Source organism: Vigna unguiculata, unplaced genomic scaffold, assembly GCF_004118075.2.
Source record: "Vigna unguiculata cultivar IT97K-499-35 unplaced genomic scaffold, ASM411807v1 contig_719, whole genome shotgun sequence".
NCBI classification, from domain to species: Eukaryota; Viridiplantae; Streptophyta; class Magnoliopsida; order Fabales; family Fabaceae; genus Vigna; species Vigna unguiculata.
The window spans coordinates 5,854-28,885 of record NW_021011443.1 but is presented as its reverse complement, the minus strand read 5'-3'; the positions used below and the strand labels follow the sequence as shown (position 1 = coordinate 28,885).

Genomic DNA, 23,032 nt, shown 5'->3' with positions numbered 1-23,032 from the left:
CACCAAGCTCCTTCGGTAGAGTTCGGAAACCAGGTAGATGAAACCCTAGGTTGAATCTCTCAATGAGAAGTGAACTAAGACAAGAATGCACAAGCTACAATTTCACTAAATTATCAAAGTTAAACATTACAAAGAAATGGCTTGCCTTTTTATAGAATGAAAGGTAGCCCAAAATTAAAGAAAGGAAAAATAGTTCCAAGTTATATTGCGGAGGTTGTTTTGTGGAGGGTTTTAACCTCTTTTATTGGTGACTATTATTTTGTGGAGGTTTCAAACCTCCTTTATTTACAATTACACACCAGCATTTATAATTTATTAATTTAATAAAATTATTTTTATAATGAAAAATAAATAAAATATATAAATTCAAAAAGTACACAAAAATGAACTAAAATTAATTTTATTGATGATTTGATAGTGTTAACAATTACAATATAAATATTAAAAAAGAAAATACTTAATGTTGAAAAAATATACACAAAAATCAAATAGCTGGGAGTTCCATGCGCGGGTGAGAATCAAATACAACTGCATCCGGTGTCCACCTACACACCATTTCAAATCAAATAGCATGAATATACAAAAATAATTAATAGTGGTGAAATGAAAAAGGATAGGAAAATTACCTTCTTCTATCGTTGGCATTTACGAAGAGAAGTGCATAGCTAACCATGTGGACGACGTCACTGTTTGAAGAAAAAGTTAGAAATGGGAAATAGAAATTAGAGATAAAATGAAGAAAAGGACACATATAGAAAGAACCTATTCTTTTCCAATCAATAAGATGAACAAGTGGCATTCGCTTGATAAACCACTCCCCAAGGCCCAGGACAGATGCACCCAACCATAATGACAAGAAAACCCCAACCAAGAAAATGAAAGTTATGGAATTAATGAAACCGAGACCTAACCAAATATTAGCAAATAGAGTTAAAAAAGTTTCAAACATCATTGATGCTATGACTTTTCTGTACACAAATTAATGTTGGAATGAGATAGAATAAGAACTAATGTTTGGATCTTTGACAACTTTAAAGTTGTCCACAATCATCCCAAAGCGGCCCATGACAAAATTGCTCATATCTTTCAGTTTCGCTACATTAAGAAAAATCTCTATATAAGCAAATTATGATAGTAAAATATACCAAATCATTAGTCACAAAATAAAGCACTTCAACACAGTCCAAATGAACTATTCAAAATTTACGATTGCACGTAACCTTTATAAAACAGAATAGTAAATATTCACTGTTAACCAACTTGAATAAAAAAGAAAAAAATCAAAACCACCAAGCAAAACTTGCATCAATGCTTAAGCACCTAACAAAGGTAAACCATACAAGTTAGAAGACAAATAATGAATGAAAACAAGAATAAACTTTTTCTATAAGTTAGAATAATAAAGCTGAAGAAGCATAACTCAATTATAGTTTCAAGACAAAATATTAACTTCAAGACAGAAAAGAAAATGTCAAATTAATGGTTAAAATTATAAGGAATTAATAATTAAGCTTTTGTATATGATTTGATGTTGTATATCAATCACATTCTATATATATATATATATATATATATATATATATATATATATATATATATATATATATATATATATATATATATATATATATATATATATATATATATATATATATATATAATTGTCTCAGAAGTTAAATTTTCAGGAATCACATTCTAAGAAAAATATAATTCCTTTTTTCTTAAAAAAAATACACTATAAGAAAATTTTAAAATAATTACCAATTTTAGAGATAAAAAGTAATTAATTATTATAATGACTAATTTAAATACAAATTTATAAACTATAAATCATTGATATGTATAAAAATTTATAATTGATTTGTAAATTAGTTATTAATATTTTGACTACCAAAAAATTTAGTATCTAAATTGATCTCTAATTAATGATCAATTTATACAATAATTTTTTTAATAACCTAAATTTTAGTAACTATTATTAGAGACTAATTTAATTACCAATTTATAAATTAATTATAATTTTTTTGTTTATAATAAAAACTATTTCATATATTAATAATATTTAGTTTATAAATTAATCATTATAATAACTAAATTTGGTTTTTCCTAAAATTGATTACTATTTATTCATTTTCCTATAATGTAATCGGTTAAGTTTGATACTTTTATAAATATTTAAGAAAAAAAGGTAAAGGGAAGTTGTAATAGGATTAGAAAATATAACATCTCACATGTCTGAGAATATATAAAAATAAAAATTTGTTGAAGACCTAATAAAATAAGTTAAAGACCAACCCCTTTATATTTTAAATTTAAAATCCAAATTAAAATAAACACTCCTTTAATTTCATTTAACTAATCCAAAGAATTTTGAAAAAAAAAAACTCTTACAAAGTTGAACTTTATTTAGAGATTTGAATTAAATATGTTTTTTTGACCAATTCCATATTAACCCATATTAAGGTCTTCCCTGCAGAAAAAAAAAATGCCTTTAGAAGAACAATTATTCAATTAAACTACAGATTCTATTACTGACCTGGAGGAAGTGATTACTTCAAATCTATTAGCTTTCTTTGCGTCAAACACACAAAGTATACAAGTAATAGCCATGCTCGTGAACCATAAGGACTTCCACCTTTTGACTTCCTCCATATTTTCAAACTCATGGTTGTATGTAAATCTTATTCCAAATGGAACAAATACCATTCCACGGTGAACTAGAGGGATGATACCATCACAATCAGTAAATAATGTACTGAAAATTTAAGAAAATAAACTCTTTCATTCAAATCAAGGAATTGGGAATTATAAGAAATTACGATCAGAAAGAGGGTGTTATTACATTGTAGTCTCTTCTTGACCACCTTGGTATCGAGTGCGGGAGATAATTCCAGCAGGTTTGCCGGCAAGCTTTTGTGTTTTATAGAGACACTCAGTAGCATCAAGAAAAGCCTAAAATTGAGAAGCCATCATTCCACATGTTATCTACAATTATGAGGAGCATCAGACAAAGCAGAGGTAGGAATAAAGGTGGAATTTAGTTTGGGAAGCATTGAGATACTTACTCACTCTTTTAACCCTTAGGAGAGAAATCTACCCTGATGCACTTGTGTTTCTTCAAATCTGGTGACTATTTCTGAATTGGAGATAAGACAAGAAAATTCTAAGAGGCTACATAAAAAAGAGGGTCGGAGAAGAAGAGTAACTACTTATTAAATATAACACCAATAGCATAGGAAATAATGAAAAAACTAATGATTGATATAACCCTTATATATTACCTAAGCAGCAACATAAATAAATTTAGAACTTACCATGACCTGGTCTCCATTCCAAATACAAGGAATGTTGGTGCAGAACATGCAAGAAATATATTACCCTTATCTTAACTATGTAAACTTCAATTCTCATACTATCACTCTCATTTACCAAGACATCTAGGTAACCACAATCTCTCAAAGAAGCATTTTATTCTGCACTAACAGTAGAAGTGTCTTTAACATTTTACTGACTTAGAATCATAGTAATATCACATCAATATTAACCTCAACAACTTGTTCTAAACAACCAAATGAAAATGTGATTGTAAAAGAAAGAAAGAGATAAAGAGAAAGTGAGAGGGAACTTAGTGATGGGACCATGAGGCTTGACTTTAACAACTCCTCTTATCTGGAACTATCAACACTATTTATCTGTATTATGAATTTGGTAAAACCTTTTCATTCTGAAGCTCCTGTAGATGCGACTTGAGTTCCCCCAATTTCTTTGATGTCAGATCACTTTGATTTACATCTGAGTCTGTGACACTTGTGTACTGTCCACAACCTGCTATTTCATCACATATCTGAGAAATTTGGGACTTTATCTCTAAAAATTCCTTTATTCTTTCATCCTTCTTTGACCTCAAATCCTCTAAGACAAGTTTAATGGCAGCTAATTGCTGCTTCAAGGATCCTTTTCCCTATCGAATGCAGAAAATTAGTCGAACAAGTACTTTGTCAATTCAATAGTGTGACGCTAACTCTAAAGAGGGAAACACAAGATCTTGTAAATAACAATCAGAAATGGCAATAAAAAGTAAAAAAATGAGAAGAAATAATCAACTATTGAATATTTAATGACTCCAGTAAACATAGCGTTCAAAATTTAATGAAACTTAATTTTAGAAAAAATTTAGAAAAATAGAACATATTTGTGGAAATTCACTTCGAAAAATTAATATACAAACAGGAACACCTATCCTCCTCTAGTATAGCCATTATTAAGAGTTAAGACTGCATACTCTTCCTATCTCCACAACATGGGAGAGCCAAATATTTGATCTTCAATTTATGCCAAGGTTACATTTTCAATTTCCAGTGTTCATAAAAGATAATAGAAGACATCATATAGCACATTCTAGTTCTTGTTCACATCACAACTAATAAGCATCTGCCACCCATTAATATAAATTACAAGTTACAACGACAGAAAATGAACTAGCAACGTAACCAAACCTACTCGTGGGAGCATTGTAGATTCCCTAAGGGAAGAAACAATATTAGTTGCTTGAGCTTCAGCATCTGCCACCCATTAATATATGTCAGCCTTGTGCTTCCTCGTCTCCTTAACTCTCCTGTGATAAATATCCAAGCATTCTTGCTCCAGTTGAAGAAGCATGTTGTCTCTATCATTGTCACTCTCCCCAATCTCATCCCAGAAAGAAAGAGATAAATAGTCTGCTACTGTAACAAATTATATGTTTCAGATGTCACAGTTTTCACCTAAAAATTTAAGGTTTTGGAATTATAATTTATCTATGACATTGTGACAAACACTTACCACAACCATAGCGCCATGACCTAGCCTTTCTGCTTCTTAATGCAGTGAGGAGAAGGCCAAATGAAAGGACTAGAGCAAACATCTCTCTGCATATCAAAGAGGGTTAAAAAATTAGGGTCAAACCCACACTCACTAAGAGACGATCACTGAGAGACGAGCAACGGCCAACAAGCATTGACGACGACCACTGGCCGATGAGCGATGACGGAGATGACGAGCACTGGCAGATGAGCGAGGACGAAGATGAATATCGGTTTGATGGATCCAAATCGAACTTCTAGAACGAGCTTTCAAAACGCCAATTTGATGACGGACCTTTCTGAACAAAAACGAAAATGCTAGTGTTTGGATATTTAGGAAAAAATTTAGGAGAGTGAGTGTAAAACCTTGGACGGAGATGAGAAGATGAATGCTGATTTGATGAATTCAAATCGAGCTTGACAGAGCATTCTGAACAAAAACGAGAATGTGGGTTTGGAAATGTGTGGAAACCCTTGAGTAGAGCGAGAATGTAAAACTCTGGAAGGAAAGGTTAAAAAAATTAGGAGAGTTAAAGGTGTAGAAATCTACGGAGGTTATAAAACTTTTCAAAAAATAATTAAAATCCCCACTAATCTTAACACTTAGACAACTTAACACAACCATTTTAAATATTATTGTTTTGTGGAGGGTTTTTATAACCTCCAAAAATTAACTCCCACTAAATAGTAATTTTTTTGTAGTGAATGGTTTATAAAATATTATATCCATATCTACGCAAGTCTAAATCAATTCATGAACGCTCAAGAGAAAATTAAATTCACAAAATAGCACCTTACTAAAATTTCTACTACTCAAACCTATGAAAGCTTAGTATAACAAACAGATTTAAAGCCAAAACTGAAAATAGAGAATTAAAATCCTAATCAACTATTTCTACATGCGAAGAGTAAGAATACAACTACTAAGTAAAGCTAAATTCTAGAACACTACCTATGATTATCAAACTAATAGGACAAATAATAAGGTAAAGCTAAAAAATAAAAACTAAGTAGGTAAAGAAAGAAATGTAGAACCAACGTAGCTTTATTAATTTATAATAAGTGCCTGAAAAATAAGAAACCAAATCAAAACTAAAAATCAGAATTAAAAACTAAAACTAGTTAGTAATATCTTAGTGTAAAACTGGCCAGCAAAAGAAAAATCAAGTTAGATAATATGTGAAATAGAAGGCCTCAAAATATTAGAAACAATGCAAGTTGTGAAAGAAAAGATAATGAGTTTGAATGCTACACGCAAGGCAAGACAAGAAGCAATGGCTGAAGAAAAGGTACTCCAATAAGATTATTAAGGCTATAATTTAATGTAATCTCTTATAGAATCTACAATAAGATTGAAAGACAAATATTTTTACGGTTTTGCAGGATGAGAAAGAGATAGCAAAAGCTAGATATCATTTAGAATCACGATTTAATCCAACTAATATGATTTTAGGTAACTGATTATATAATTAGACAACTGTTTCGAATGGTGACAACATATAATTGGACAAAAAATCAGTTGTTTCTCTTTATTATTTTCCTAATCACAATTATGCTGACATTTCATTTTTATTTCTACCATATGTCTATTTACACACTGCTTGCACATGCTTTGATGTAGATCCAATGGAAAGAAAGTAGGTTGTGTCTAGCAAGACAAGGTCTAAGCTCATCCAAAAAGAGGAAAGAAAGCAGGTTGTGCTGAATGGTTTTATTTTTCAACCTAAATTAAAGGACTAAACTAAAGTTCTTAAAGACTTTGTATTTTTTGTGCCTCTTATACTTGTCTTCATTTCCATTTGTATTAAAATTCTTGCGTTATGATTGAGGTGCAAAAAGAGAAGTACTCATCTACATGCATTGTGAAACCCCTTTTATTTCCCTTTCTCTTCTCTCCACTGCCTACACACAAAAGCTATGCTCTCCTAAATGCTCACTCTCTGCATCCACCTTCAGAATTTTCCAATCCTCTCCAACCAGAAAACTGCAAATTCTCATTCTGATCCACCCTCTCTTCTTGTTGCAGCCAGCAACACTGAATCTGGAACTGAATTTCTCACTCAAGTTGTTCTCCCCTCCCATTCTTGTAAGTTCACTTCAAGTCTTTCTCTTATCTCCGCAAATTCGAACAATGGAGCATCTCCTTCTTTAAAGTCCTAAATGAAGTCCTATTCTCACTCTAAATTTATACTTTCCAGCTTCGTAGGTTGTGTGATTGAGGGGTTCCTTTGTTGGAAACGCTTTGCTTCTTGGAGATTTCATAAGGTAAGGGAAGCTAGCCAATTTTCTCTAATTTTCACATAGAAGTCTTTCTAATGGGTTGAAAGTTCATGATTTAGGACTGAGTGAATGTTTGATCGGTATGATTGAATATATGAGTGATTTGTGCAAGAATCTGGTGTTGTTGCATGTTGAAACAGATTGGGAACCTGGTATTTTCGCCTAGGCGAGTAGCTCTCGCCTGAGCGAAAATGCCAGGAATTCACCCCCTGGAACTGTACAAGGTCTCGCCTAGGCGAGCTGGGTTCGCTTGAGCGAGAGAGGCACTCTCGTGTAGGCGAAACAGTCTAGCCTAGGCGAGAACTCGCCCAATTTTAGAGTTACCCACTGTTTGAGTCTCGCTCAGGCGAGAGTGACCCGCCTAAGCGAGGATGACCCTCCTGCCCAGGCAAGATCCTCTAGCTTGAGCGAGTTCTTCTGCAGAATTTTGGTTTTTCCTCTGTTTTAAATTATTGAAAGTTATCATGAATAAAATATTGTGATGTCTGTTGTAATATGCTTGAATTCTTGTGATTAGTAGAATCTATAGTAGAATTGAATGAAAACAGATTATCGGGAGGTATGGGAGCACTAGAATTCAAGGGAAATTCTAGAGGTTAAGTTATTGTATGTAAGAACATGAGGACTCCTAAATTGGTTGGTATCCTGAAACTCCAATAATCATTCACGCTCAGATAGAGTAGAATGGATTATGTCGTGAGGAGTAGCAGGAGGTCCTAGTCTCTAGACTTGATCAAGTCTTAGACGCGAAGGGGACTTACCCTGTGAGCGGTCGGGTGATAGCCCCATGTGTCCATACTCTACAGAGTTTGGGAACCGTTACATGTGCAAGCCACCAAGAGCTCCAATGTTCCTTACATAATCCGGATATTGAGTCTAAAGTTATGGGTATTATACTGTATCATGAGAGCCTAATTAGTTATGATGGATGTGATGAGTTCTGATTATGCTTATTATCAAACTGCATGATTTCTTTCAATTAAGTTAGCTTACCCTTTTTTGCCTATGTTTGTTTCCTCTGTGTTTTCCTTTTCTTTTGCTATGATCGCCTTTTCGGTGTGAGCAGACACCAATGCAGGCAAAGATACTCCTCTCCGTGATAGGAGTTGATCTGTGGTTGTAGTTATCTAGTAGTAGTTGCTACCTCATGTTCTGTTAGACTTTGGCGTTTTGTTAAACCCTTTTTACTAGTATTAGTTGTAATATAACTAGTTGGGTATAGTTAAATTTTTGGATGACTGTATTGGTATACTTATAGTTAAACCTCCTCTCTTACTATCTGATTTGGGTTATCATGATATGATATGTTATTTAGTAGTGAAAGGCTATTAAATGGGATGTTACATGCATTGCATGTTTCATGTTATGAACCCCTTTCTTTTTGGCTTTTCAGCTTCGATTTCTTCAGTTTTGAGATCCCTTCTTTCAATTATATTTTTGTCTTCCATCGTAATGAAACCTTTGTTTACAAAATAGAACTTATCTCGTATGTTTAATTGTTTATGATTTATATTTTATTCTTTTTATAACTTTTCTTCATTTAGAAAAGTCAGAGTGCTGCTGAACTTGTTTTTTTTTTTGTATCTTCTATGCTAGGAAGCTAAAAAATTGGAGCAACTTTTCAATGCACAGATACATGTTGGAGAGAAACGAGAATCTTTATGGGGCTTTCCAATATTTTGATAAAGATGGAAGCGGGTAAGTCCATCTATTATGAATTCGAATTTGTTCTTCAATCTGTCACATTATGGAAGTAATCTTTTTCCTTAGTATGCATTCTCAGCCTCAGTTCTTTGGTTTTTGAAGTTCTTGTTTTCCATATTAATCTTTGGATTATTGGATTCAGATTTTAGACATGAAGAAGATCATATACCATAAATCCTATTTCTTGCTAAACCAAATAGCACATTCATTACCAATCATTTCATTAATTAATGAATGAATGTCTCTATTTAGAATTCGAAGATAAATGACACATGTACCCTGGTTTCTTTGTTTGATTCCATCACAGTTATATCACAAGAGATGAACTGGAAATAACTATGAAGGAGAATGGTATGGGTGACAAGGCCACAATCAGGGAAATTATATCTAAAGTTGACACTGATAAGGGCAGAGAAACCAAAGTTGCTTATAGTTATATTACCACAAAGTTTAAGCAAACAACCTCTCGAGAGTCAGGAGCTATTGTCTAAAGTAAGATTTAGTTTGAAGGTTTTATTATACACTTTCTTAAGGGTTGGAATATAAGTGTTATACACCTTTCAAGGAAAAAAGCTATTTTATTTGCTTTGCTTATTGTTAATTGTGGTAGATTTTTCGCTGAACATGTGTCCGCTCTGTCTATAGGATGTCTATTTACCCTGTTGTAAAAGGGATTTCTTTTGTAAATCTTTTTTTCTTTCATGCCCTACTCAGAATTTATTTTCCGTTAGAGAGCTAGCTATTTTCTGCTAGTTATAAATGCTATAAGTTTTAGGTTGTTATTATGTTGTTTCTAAATTATGTATGCATGAGAAAAAGATTTGGTTAGTGATGAAGTTAGTAAGATTGTTTTAGTGGCTTATTGATATTCCATTACAGAGCTTTGCTTCTAGACTCATATTTCACTTTTATTGCTATTATCTTTTCAAGATGTATTTCTGATGGTGATCTTGACTTTTATACAATTAAAGGTGTAAAGGATATTTCTAAATGGTTAAAAGAAACCATAAAGTGTTGAAGGATGTATGAAAAACAATCTCAAAAGCTTGTATGGGCCTTGAATTAAACCACAACAATAAAATAATAGTTGTTCAGCTTTTGGATTCTGAAATCAACGTTGGAAATCTATGGATTATTTGTTTACTGTCTTTGGATAATTGGTTTTGAATGGAGGATTCTAGATTCTTTGGAATTTGGGTTTTAAAAAGTGCACAAGAAAATCCTTGAGTATTGCTATGATTTTGACATGTATCCTTTTATTGAATCAGAATCCTAAGGGTGCATGCAGGAGAGCACCATCTACATGTAATTGTTTCATTTGAAGTCAATGCATTTCACGGTTGATTCAAAGGACAACCAAGATGTCCTCTGCCTTCAGTGGTAATCACATTTTATCTCTTAAATCTAATCAATAATGTAATGAATATTCTTGTGCATGAATGAATGGCTTGACATTTGATATGTTGCATTTGATCTTTTGGTGTCTTGAGATTTGGCTGTGCCGTGAAAGTTGAATATTATTGGACACTATTAATGTTGTTGTTGTGTTGTTTTGGATTATTTTCTATAAGTAGGAGTAAGAAATGTAATATATTTTTTTGTTGATAGATTGAGTGTTTTATAATGTTTATGTGTTTTTTTCAATTTTAATAATAGATTATGTTCTAATATATGTCACTGCATTAAAGTCACAATTAGATGAACAAAATAAAAGAAATGAAGAACGTGACAAAAGACTTGATGCAATCATGAACTTCTTTTCTCAAAATTATCAAAGTTAATTGCCTCCTGAGTTGACTATGTTCAATCCTGCACTAGTAATGTTTAAGACTGCATAACTTCTTTTATTTTTCAGAGTTTACATTTGTAATTATGATTCACATTTATATTGTAGGTTTCTAATCAAGGAAGTGTGCCAACTAATACAACAAGTTCTGGACATGAGGAAAATCATATGTGATAGTTGAAGAATATAATATAATGTGGAAGTTAGTTGAATCATTTTATGTTTTGAGAACCATTGCAATACTTCATGATAGTTTTTGCTGACTAATATTGTACTTGAATTTGAATTTGTATATTTGTTATACTTTGATATATACATTTAGTATATATATGAATTGTTATAGTTTGTTATACTATGAATACATTTTGTATATGAGTTTATATCTATTTATGTATAATTTCATTAAATATAGATTAAAAAAATAAAATAAATGTAAATAATTGTGATTGAAAAAATATATATATGAATACATAAATGATAAATGAGTAAAAAAATATAATAATAATAATTTAAAAATCTATGGTACTTTATGGAGGTTTTGAAACCTATAGTATTTTACGGAGGTTTTGAAGTCCAAGGTATTTTAGGGGGTTTTGAAACCCATGGTATTTTATGGGGGTTTTGAAACCTATGTTATTTTATGGAGGTTCTAAAATCCATAGTATTTTATGGAGGTTTCAAAATCCATGATATTTTACGAAGGTTTCAAAATTCATGATAATTAACCGGGGGTTTTAAACCCACAAAACTTAACTGAGGTTTTAAAACCTATGTTAAATACAAGAGGATAAAAAACCTCTGTTATTGATTGATGCTTCCTGGGGTTCGTAAAAACCCCGGCTAACACATTCTCCAGGGATTGTTTAGCAGGGGAAATCGAAACCTCGGGTAAAGAACTTAGTAGAGGTTTTAACCCTGGGTAATGTAAAAATAAACCTCTGTTAAAAATATTTTTTCTTGTAGTGAATTTTTTTACAAATTTCAATACGGGTTGATTTTTGACCCGGCTCATCTAGAACCCGACTCATCCGGGTTGAACCCGTGGTGAGCCGGTTGGCTCACCAACCCGCAAATAAAATGGTACACAAGAGTTTTTTTTATTAAGTTGGGTTTTACATTTGGGTCATGTTAGGCTTTTTTTTTAGCCAACAGATAAATAATTGTATTTTTTTTAATTAAGTGAACTTGTGAGCCAACCCGTTTAACCCGACCTGCCAACCCGTGGTGGGCCAGGTCGGGTTCGAATTTTTTTGGCTTGCTAAAAAATGAGTCGGGTTGGGTTGGCTCACTAAATCATCAACCCGTGGTGGGTTGAACCATGTCGGGCCGAGTTACCCGTTTTGACAGCTCTACTCTTACCCCTAATTAGGGGCCATGTCTGTTGGGGTTTCCGTTAACCCTTCAAATTCAAGCCAAAACCAAAAATAGCAAAAATAAAGTTTAGTTTGGGTTCTCCAAGGCTTGAACCCACAACCATACCAATTCCAAATCCATGCTAAACCATCAAGTCAATTTATGTTTCTTGTTAACTAATACAATTCAATCATTATGTCATCGTTCCACATGCTCAAACATATTATTAAAATAATAATAATTAAATAACACACATAGAACTCGAACCCAAGTCCTTTCACATAATCAAAGTACTCTCAACTATCTGAGCTAGTAATTTTCCACATCATACCAATCAAAATTTAATGCCATAAAGGCTTCTACTACCCGCATTTAGTAATTATTTATTTATTTAATTAATTAAATTCTTCGAGTCTTACATATCTTCTTTAGAAGCAATGTAGGAAAGCAATGCTGCATTTGGATTTTCATAGTTGCAAGCTCATATTTATCCTCACAAACTTGTCATTTGAATTTGGAGAAGTTCCACTAGATGAAGCAAAATTCATACCATATTATTTTGCACATCATCATCTTCAATAGCCTCGTTAAAATCATTAACATCAGTCAACATATCTTCCATTGGATTTCGAGATTCTAAAATATCTTCAACCATATCTACACTTGTAGTAGCCAAAGGTTCGCTTACACTTGATCCTTCACCATGGAAATACCATTTTTTGTAGTTTTCAGGAAAAGCTCTACATGTTAGCTCGAAAATAAGAAAAAATTGATAATATATTACATATTATATTAGTTTATATATTCAAAATATGTCATTTAATAAAATTATCTAATAGTAATAATATTTAAATAATTATTGTTTAAAAAATATATTTTACTTTGATTTTATTTTTAAGTAAGAGAAATTTGATAATATAATAGAAAAATAATAGTAGTTTGAAATAATGATTTTAAGAAAAATACAATAATACTAACCTGCTAAAATTGTTGATATTGTTTAATTATATCATCTCCAGATAATTGTGTAGCAGATGGACGACTTTCTCTAGTGTTATCAAAAGCTTTTTTCACCATTTCTCCAATAATGACCTAGTGGAAAAAGTCGACCACTTCCTATATAACAATTTTTTTTCCATTTGGTAAACTTAATGACCATGTATCCTTCTTATAACAAGGACAAACAAATTTTCCTTTAGTACTCCACCTTGATAGATTTTCATATGCAGGAAAATCATTAGTAGTCCACAAAATATAGGCATGTAATTGAAATGTTTCTTTCATTGATTTGTCATATGTCTCTACACCATTATCCCAAAGTTCTTTCAATTCATCGATCAAAGGTTGTAAATACATATCAATGTAATTCTAGGAGCTTTGGGACCTGGAATAAGTGTTGACATTATGAAATAAGGATCTTTCATGCACATCCACTACAACAAATTCAAAGATTAGCGAGGGAATAATCCCTTGCTAATTCCTTGCAAAATCATTCAGCTAGGAAATAGTGAGGAAATAGCGAGGATATTGAATCGTAGCTAAATTATAGGTAGCTAAATCGCTAGGGAACTACTTCGTAGCTAATCCTTGGTTAATCCCTAGCTAATTCGTAGCAAAGTGCTTGTAGCAAATCTCTAGCTAATCCTTAGCAAACTAGATGTAGCAAATCCCTAGCTACAACCTTTTTGCTAGAGATTAGCTACGGATTTACTACAACTAGTTTGCTAAATATTAGCTAGAGATTTCCTACAAGCATTTTGCTAGGGATTAGCCAAGGATTATCTACGAAGTAGTTCCCTAGCGATTTAGTTACCTATAATTTAGCTACGATTCAGTATCCTCGGTATTTCCTCGTCATTCCCTCGCTGAATGATTTTGCGAGGAATTAGCAAGGGATTAGCTAGGGATTATTCCCTCGCTAATCTTTTATTTGTTGTAGTGATACTCTAGCTTATATTTTAACAAATACAAGTTATATTTTTTTGTGTTAAATATGTTTTTGGTCCCTCAAATTTTAATAAATTTTGGAATTAGTCCCTCTTCGAAACTTGATACCAATTTAGTCCTTCATCTTTAGAAATGTGTGGATTTAGTCCTTATTATCAATTTTTATTAAATTTATTTGATGTTTGAAGCGCATTTCATGATAGTATTTGAATTGTTTACACCATTTGACACAGTTTCGCTTCAATGTTAACTTAAATATTATCATAAAATGCATTTACAATGTCAAATAAACTTAACAAAATTTGATAAGATGGACTAAATCCACACATTTCTAAAGATGAAGGACTAAATTGGTATCAAGTTTCAAAGAGGGACTAATTCCAAAATTCACTAAAACTTGAGGGACCAAAACAATATTTAACCCTATTTTTTTTCTTGTTAATGTTTTAAAATTTAAGGATATATATTTGAATTGGGTACAAATTTTAAGTTGAAATATGTAGATGCAAGAATATTTAGAGACATCAACTTATTTTATGATTTTGTTCATATGTTGAAATTTTTTGTGTTACCATGGCCATTGAGTTTACTTTATATTTCAAATGTTTCTTTATTTGTTATAATCATATTCAAAATAATTTTATTTTACTATTACAAAATATTTTAAATGTTAAATATTGTTTCTTTATATTGTCCAGGATAATTTGAAAAATGTGGGTGAGGTGTACGAGGAAGAGATTTCGAAAGCACCTATACCATTAGTTAAACATTTTTCATTTGTATTAGGAACAACACCAAATCATTTTTAAGGTATTGGAACTATATCAATCATAGAAAAATATAGAGAGACAAATTGTACAAAATCAAGTGGAAAATGCACAAAAAGGAGCAAGTGATCTAGAGTTAGAAGTTAAAAAGTTGAATAGCATTATTCAAAATCAAGAGGAAACTAACATTCAACTTCATAATGAATTGCAATCTCAACGACAATTAATTGAAGATCAAGAAATTATTAGAGATGAAAACGCAACGTGATCAAATGAAGCAAGATATCGAAATAGAGATGAAATGCCAAATGACTAATTTATTAGGAAGCCCATCATTTAGTGGATCAAATGTTCCCTCAAAATGAAATAAGTTGTATTATTAATATTTAAATTTTTTAATTAATATGTCTATAATTTCATCTTTACATATTTCTAAAGTATTATTAAATAATTATTTTATTGATATTAAGGTTTTACTTTGTTTTATTTTACAGGATCAAAATCCTTGAAGATGTTGACATGAGAAGCTAAGGTGGTTTGTTTCTTGAAGATTTGATGAAGATTGAATGAAGATTTTTTGAACTATCTTGAAGCCATTACCATTGAAATGAAGCCTACATTGATGAATGAAAGGAGATTTGATGATATCCATGGTGATCAAGGCTGGAACATGTGCTCTCCATGTAGTTACATCATTTAGAAAGTGTACTTTAAGTTTGTAATTCATGTTGTAGACCTTATAGCATTAATTAGATGTTTTTTTGTCTTAGGTGTGTATTTTAATCTGTTGAATTGTTTTTCAATAGGTTAAAATGTCTCTTTTAGTCTGTTGAATGGTTTTTCAACAGGTTAAAAGGTTGACTGTAGTAGTTTTAAACTGCAACAAATTCAATCAATTGATTTAGTTTTTAATCGACTGCTTTCACTTAAGTCAAGTGAAATCAACCGATTGATTTGAAAATCAACCTGTTGAATTTCGTAACAGTTTGACTATAAAAGTTGTGATTTTCGAAAGAGAGGTAAGTTGATCATTTTAGAGCACGAATTTGTTTTGGAAACTTGTGGAAACTCTCTCCTTCATGATCATACGTGTTGCAGCTGTTGAAGATTGATCTTTGATCAATTCTTGGAGCTTTTGGCTTGGTTTGAAGCTTGGAGAAAGTGGTTTGTGGTAGGATGGGTTGTGCTACCACTGAGGTTTGATCTTTCTCAAGCTTTGTGTGTGTGCCTGGTGGTTTTCCAGATCTACAAGATGGTTCTTGCTTTGCTGGTGTGATTCTTGTGTGATTCAAGAGTTTTTATGGTGTTTTTGCATATTTTGGAAGTGTAAGGGTGGATACTTTGTAAAAATTTTGAAATAGTGCAGAGTCAAGCTAAGGTTGCCTTGACAAACTGGATGTAGCTCAGGTTTGAGTGAACCAGTATAAAAATCTCGTGGTGTCCTCTCTTCTCTAACCTTTCTCTCTTGCATTTTCATTTTAAAGTTTAAAGAACTTGTGCTTTAATAATCTTTTTCTTGTTCTTGCATGTTTTCATAGCATTTGCAGCATTGAGCATGTTTACATAATCATTTGGAACCTATCTTGATCATTATTGTGTATTGTTCCTGGTTTAAAATATAAATTCGCATTTCTGGATATTTCCCAGTAATTCAGTTGATTGTTTTCCTGTTTCAATCGGTTGATTATACTAGAACAAAATCTATTTAGTAAAATCAATTGATTAACTCTGTGTTTGATCGATTGAAAGTGTACAATTCAGTATTGTTTGCATCCTAACTTGGTGATCTATTCTGTAAACACCCAATTTTGTCTGGGCAAATAATGTTGTTTTAAAAATAAAAAAATATAAAATAACAATAATAATAATAAAAAATATATAAAATAATAAAGTTAAATAAAATTATATACATACATATATATATATATATATATATATATATATATATATATATATATATATATATATATATATATTCAAAAATAAGTGTTACATAAAAAAGAAAAAAAAATAATAAATTGTTAAAAAACTTTACTATTGGGGGGAATACTTTACTTTTTACGAAACAAAAGCTAAAACTTCTTCTACTTTGGTTCACGGAACAAGCAACAGGGAAGAAAAAAGAATGGAGCAGTGATAGAAACAACAGTGCAACAAGGAATATAAACAACATGCAGAATCAAGTACAAAGGGAACCATGATAGCAAAAAAGCTCAGACATTAAACAAGGTACGCATAATCTTCAATCTTCAAATTTTTGATACGATGTTCTGCCCATTCTATTTTTTTGTTATGCGATAAAGGGTATGAATCGTGAAATCCCTACATCTGATGTTGCTTGAAATTGTTAATCAGTGAATTAAAACTAGAAAATTGAAAATAAAAGAGAATTGGGTTTAAATAATCTGAAATAGAAAGGAAATAGAAAGGGTTTGATTCACTGTAAACAAATAGAGGCTCGACAGTGAGCACTGTTATTCTGGAAATCGTGGGGTAGCCATACTTGGTGTTAGAATCCTTTATTAAAGGTAGTTCGCAGTGCACGGCAAGGGAAAGGTGAGTCATAGTTGAAACAATCTTGGTTTGTGGAGATGAACGGTGGTGCCGCCACTGTTGGTGGTGGAGCGATCGTGGCCGGCGCCATTTTTGGCCGCGTCGCTGCCGACGGTCAAGGTCTCAAGTTGGGGCGGCAATGGTGTTTTGCGGGAAGGTAGGAGACGAAGTAAGAGTTGAGATGTTGCGTTTTTATATGGCTTTAGGGTTTGTTTAAGTTTTTGCTTCGTACATCACCACAGTTCATTCACGCACCACCCCCTCTTCTTTTTTTAAGGTTAGCAGGTTTAAGTTTTTTCTTCATGCACCACCACAGTTCATTCACGCACCACCTATATTTTTATTAAGGTTAGCAAGTTTAAGTTTTTGCTACGTGCACCACCATAATTCATTCATGCACCACCTATGTTTTTATTAAGGTTAGAAGATTTAAGGTTTTTTCTTCACGCACCTCCATATTTCAGTTTATGCACTCCTACTTTTAATATTGGATTTTGTTTATTTATTTGCTTCATGCACTCCCCAATGTAATAACCCCACCCCGCTTACATTAAGTTTTAGTTTACTTTACGAACCCGCGTTTTCACTTAGCACACACCCCACTCCTTTATTTTCTTCTTAGATATAATGTGTTTACTTTACTTTATGCACCTCGCGTTTTACTTTAATGCACCCCACATTTACTTTATGCACCCCGCGTTTCTCTTTAAGTACCACATTTTCGTGTTTTGTAAGTAAATTTGACATTTCAATCACGTCATTTTCAAAAATAATAAAAATATTTTTAATTGAAATAAAAATTAAATAACTTTCAAAAAATGATAAAAATAAGAATAAATAATAATTTAATAATAATAATATTATTATTATTATTATTATTTTTCTTTCTCTTTTAGTGTCTAATCGACCACTCACGTCACACGACATTCAATAAATAAGTTATAAAAATGTGTTTGGTGTCTAATTGACTGCTCGCGTCACACGACAATCTTGTTTTTTAACAAATAAGTTATAAAAAATGTGTTTGGTGTCTAATCACCCGCTCGCGTCGCATGACACTCTTTTTCAAATATGTCAAATGACATATTTCAAAAATTAAATCATTTAATCAAACAGTTTTATAAAGAACTACGTAGCCCTGATTTCTCATTTTTTCTTATGAGAATACGTAGGACCAAGGTTAAGCCTTGTCGGGTCCTTTTTAATCAAAAAAATAATTTTGTTCAATATTTTCTTATGGGAAAAATAAATATTTAAAGGATTAAACACATCTCTTTTGCAAATTTAATTAAAGGTACCGCCTTTGGACGGGCGCTGTAGGGTGCTAATACCTTCCCTACGCGTAACCGACTCCCGGACCCTAAATTTGGTTTTCGCAAATTTTATTTTATTTTTATGGTTTTCCATAGTTTTCCTGAATAAATGGTGGCGACTTCTAAATCTCTTTTTCTAAATGAATTTATTTTTAGTTCGTCGTCCCGTCACGATTTAGGTTACTATAGATGGCGACTCCACTGGGGACACTAGAGAGTCAAGCCTATTTAATCGAATATGCGAAAGCGATGTGTTAAATTTAGATGTTTTGTTTTACCCTTCTCGATTTATGTATATTTTATATTCCTGTTGGTGTATGATATATTTGTGGATATTGAACCTTAGGGTAGAAAATATGTTTTTGTATGGATCTCTTTTGCAGGTGGAGGTTTAGGTTTGCATTTTTTCTCCCTTCACACACTCACCTTATATTTTGTACATGACATGAGCGAGGCCTTATACTTGGGTCTGAGTAGCTTAGAATTAGAAGGGGATTGTGTAGTAGTGCCACAGTGGATGTACTTCCCAAGTGGTCATTGTAAGAACCCCAACTAGAGTCTGTTTGCTTCAGTTGATACTCTTACATCGTGTTGTTTACCAACTGTTGTGAGAAATGTCGTGAAGTGGGCTATAGCTCTAGTGACCTTTTATCCTTAGGAAATAGGAGACTATCTTGGTGAGCACATATACCTACCTTAATCCTATGACGCGCTTAAACCTTATAAGGCACGAAAGGGAGATGTGTATTCCTATAATTCCTTTTTCTGTTTATTTTATTTTATTTTGTCTTTTATTTTTATTTGTATTTGTTTCTTTGTGTTTTTCCTTTGGGTTGTAATAAGTTATGTAAATTATTCATAGCATCATGTAGTCTATAATTTTTTTCTTTTTTTTTGTACGTTTTCATTGTATTCATTCTAGGTAGAAAATCATAAAGCTGTGTCATTTTCTTGGAGAAGAAATGGAAATTAATAGGGAATCTGGAGTTGGAGAGCATTCTGGTTCAGAGTCACTAAAAAAGTAGTCAATTAGAGCAAATGAAGGAAACTTGACTTATCTTCGAGAGTTGGTGGGGAAGATGAAGACTATCCAGAGGAACAATTTTTGAAGGAAGTATGGGAATTTACTGAATCTTCTAGAGATTGATACTCAGGTTCCAGCTGTTACTGCTTTGATCCAATACTATGATCCGCCGCTCCAATGCTTCACCTTCAAGGATTTTCAATTAGTGCCGACAGTAGAGGAATTTGGGGATATTCTAGATCTACCATTAGAAGGAAAAATTCCTTACAAGCATACAATGCAAAATACATCTGTTTCAACACTAACAGGAATTTTGAAAATACACCCTGTAGAGTTAGAAGGAAAAATGATTACAAAGGGAACCGTCAAAGGCATTCCTCAAGGGTTTCTAGAGGGGCATCTACGTCAATTGGTTGATAAAGACATGGGGGAAACATTCATGGATGTATTGGCACTCATTCTTTATGGCATTATGATTTTCCCAAGCATCGATAACTTTGTTGATCTCTCAGCCATTAATGTTTGCATAGCATATAAAATCAATGCAGAAAATCCAGTCACAACAATCTTAGCTGATGTTTATGGAAATTTGAACATGCGTTATGAATTTAAGAAGAAGAAGTTGTCATGTTGCTTGCCAGTATTATATAAATGGTTTACTTCTCATATTAGTCCAAATTACAAGCCAGCAGCTAAAGGAGCACAAGAATGGGCGTGTTGTTTTGCTAAGTTACATAATGGAATGATCAAACGAGAGGTATCCTGGCAGCAAAGATCACATATCATACATTGTGGGGAGTACCCAAATGTACCTCTTATAGGAACCAAATATTGTGTTAATTATAATCCGATATTAGCACAAAGACAATTTGGATATCCTATACGAGGTGCACTAAATCCAGAATCTTTAGTTGCAGTGTGGAATTGCTATGAAGAAGGGACTTCTAATGATTTACTCCGACGAATTAGAAGTGCTTGGGACAGTGTGGTGCGTGCAGAAAAAGACTTTAGGCCATGGGTAGTAAAGGAGAAGACATCTTATCAACAATGGGTTATGGATAAGGTTAAAGGGGTGAAGCTACCGTTCAAACCAGTTGCCTTCATGCCAGAACAACAAGATGTGGAAAGTGAGGAAGTCAAAACCCTTAAAGAAGAAATAGAAAAGATGAAGCAGAAAAATGTTAAGCTTGTTAATGATCTTCAGAAAGCTCACCATGAATATATAGATCTCAAACATGACAATGAAGCCAGGATCAGAACTTGTGATGTATTAATAAAGAAGTAGAGAGAGGAAAGAAACCATCACATTAGAGTACAACAAGATCTCGAGGCAGCTAACAAAGAGCTAGCTTTGAGAGGCAAAGAGAAGAAAGCGATGGCATTGTCTGAATGTGAGAAAATTTCATTATATGAAGAATTGGCAAGAGACAAAAGGGAGGCATTAAACAAGCTGCGAAATGCTCAAGTTAGGATTAAGGAGATGGAGCAACAGACAGAAAAAATGACAGCAGCTTATGAGGCAAAGCTAGAAGAAGAGCGTTGGTATAAAGCAGAGTTAGAAAATGACATACAGTATAGGAACAAAGAGTTTGAGAGACAATATCAGCTTATGAAGCAAAAGTGGTTGAGGAGAGTTGGTACCGGGCATAGTCGGAGGAGGAAAATCAGAGATTGATAACTGAATGTGCTGAGTTAAAAGGAACTTCAAACTATTAGAGAGGATGTTTTCCAAAGTTAGTAGCTATAACCAACGGAGCAATTGAAGATGTACCCGGGATGTTAACTGATGCTGAGATTGCAATGCCTATATTCAATCCACCAAAAGCAATTGAAGATTTCCTCGGTTATTGCAGAGAGCTTGTAGGGGAAAAGAAGAATATAGTGGCTAGAGCTCGAAGTTGATGTTTATGCTTTCTTTCTTTTTCGTATTGTTATGAACTTTTGAACATTGTGGATTTTCTGATGAATCGACTACTTTATTCCGTGTTAATTTCCATTATTACTTGCAATGTTATTTGCACAACTTTATAGTTTCTAGCTAGAATGTTTGCATTTGCATTTGTCTTTTTCTTTTCCTTTTTCCTTCTCATTTCATTTGAATTAAATAGAAGAGTGACAGTAAGTGAATACGACAAAATTTCCGAGACACCCTTATAGAACTCGGGCAAATTTCAAAACAATGGAGGATTGGGAAAATGCACATGAGGAAGTTAAGGAAGAAATTAGCCAAGTGAAGGGTGAAATCAGCCAAATAAAGGATCAAATGGGTCAGATCTTGGAGGCATTGAGGACTATGAAGAGTTCAGGAGAAAGTTCAGCAGTTGACGGTGGTACTTCATACCCTCCAAGATTTCATCCTCATGTATCAAGTGGACCTCCAATTTGCCCACCACATCATCAAGTGAGTCAAGGGACATCATCTCAAGCTTTTCCACCTTATGGCTTACCCCTAGGTTACACACCTCCAATGGCAGAGTATGTAGAGCAAGTTAAGAATCCATTTTCTGGTGGTAATACAAGCATACATGTTTCATCACCTAATGAGCAATTCCAAGTGTCAACCGGGATGGCTGATTTTAGGAACCATGTACGCCCAGGGGAAAGTGTGGTTGGAATCACAACCTATACAGATCCTAATGTATCGATTCCACCACATGTTTCGACTGTAGGTGTGGGTTTACAAGAAAAGACACTAGCTCAAGTGATTTCATCGAATGAGAATAACAAGGGAAAGTTAAAGATATTTGAGGAAAGACTACGGGCTATTGAAAGGAATAAAAGTTATGGATTTGGTGATGTTGTAGGCTTATCTTTGATCCCTGACGTGGTGATACCCCCTAAGTTCAAAGTGCTTGAGTTTGAGAAATATAGGGGGACTACGTGTCCAAAAAGCCATATAACAATGTATTGTCGAAACATGGCTGGCCATACCTATGATGATAAATTATTTATCCACTTTTTCCAAGATAGCCTAGCTGGGGCAGCGCTGAATTGGTATATGCATCTTTAGCTGACTCATATTCATTCTTGGGTGGATCTAGCTGATGCTTTCATAAAGCAATATAAATTTAATATGAATACAACACTAGACAGAATACAATTCCAAAATATGACAATGAAGAAAAAGGAAACTTTCAAAGAGTATGCCCAGTGTTGTAGAGAGATATCTGCCCAGGTTGAGCCACCACTATATGATAAGGAGATGGTTACAATGTTTGTGAATACACTACAACCGCCATTTTATGAGCATATGATTGGGAATTGGAATATATCTTCTAATTTTGCGAACATTATCATCATCGGTGAAAGGATTGAGACTGAGATAAAAAATGGTAAAATTGCATATGGCCCCCTAGTGGCTGCAAATACCAAAAAACCAAGTTTTAATCAAAGTAAGAAAAAAGAAGTTGAAGTTCACGCCGCATCCGCATGGGATAACCGTACACCTGTTAATTACCAAATAC

At 32.9% G+C, this 23,032-nt stretch overlaps 2 protein-coding genes and 1 long non-coding RNA gene across 14 annotated transcripts; 2 read left to right on the top strand and 1 right to left on the bottom strand.

The window, feature by feature from the left end:
- Positions 1-465: 465 nt before the first annotated feature.
- Positions 466-5,405, bottom strand: LOC114172939. Of its 12 annotated transcripts, none has more exons than XR_003602433.1 (9): positions 5,208-5,405; positions 4,822-5,140; positions 4,501-4,724; positions 3,716-3,961; positions 3,066-3,136; positions 2,843-2,985; positions 2,537-2,717; positions 627-1,095; positions 466-545 (listed from the first exon to the last, which is right to left on the bottom strand). It is a non-coding gene; the product is annotated as an uncharacterized LOC114172939 (long non-coding RNA). The 12 variants fall into 12 exon arrangements; XR_003602425.1 differs by having other exon boundaries at positions 627-686; positions 763-1,095; positions 4,822-5,370; XR_003602428.1 differs by having other exon boundaries at positions 2,537-2,755; positions 2,843-2,952; positions 4,822-5,371.
- Positions 5,406-17,269: 11,864 nt separating this feature from the next.
- Positions 17,270-20,853, top strand: LOC114172938. Its single transcript, XM_028057103.1, has 2 exons — positions 17,270-17,351; positions 19,685-20,853. Exons 1-2 carry the CDS (start codon positions 17,270-17,272, stop codon positions 20,851-20,853), a joined length of 1,251 nt encoding a protein of 416 aa, XP_027912904.1.
- An 894-nt stretch (positions 20,854-21,747) lies between these two features.
- LOC114172937 lies at positions 21,748-22,578 on the top strand. Its single transcript, XM_028057102.1, has one exon. The coding sequence runs from the start codon at positions 21,748-21,750 to the stop codon at positions 22,576-22,578; it is 831 nt and encodes a 276-aa protein (XP_027912903.1).
- Positions 22,579-23,032: the final 454 nt, after the last annotated feature.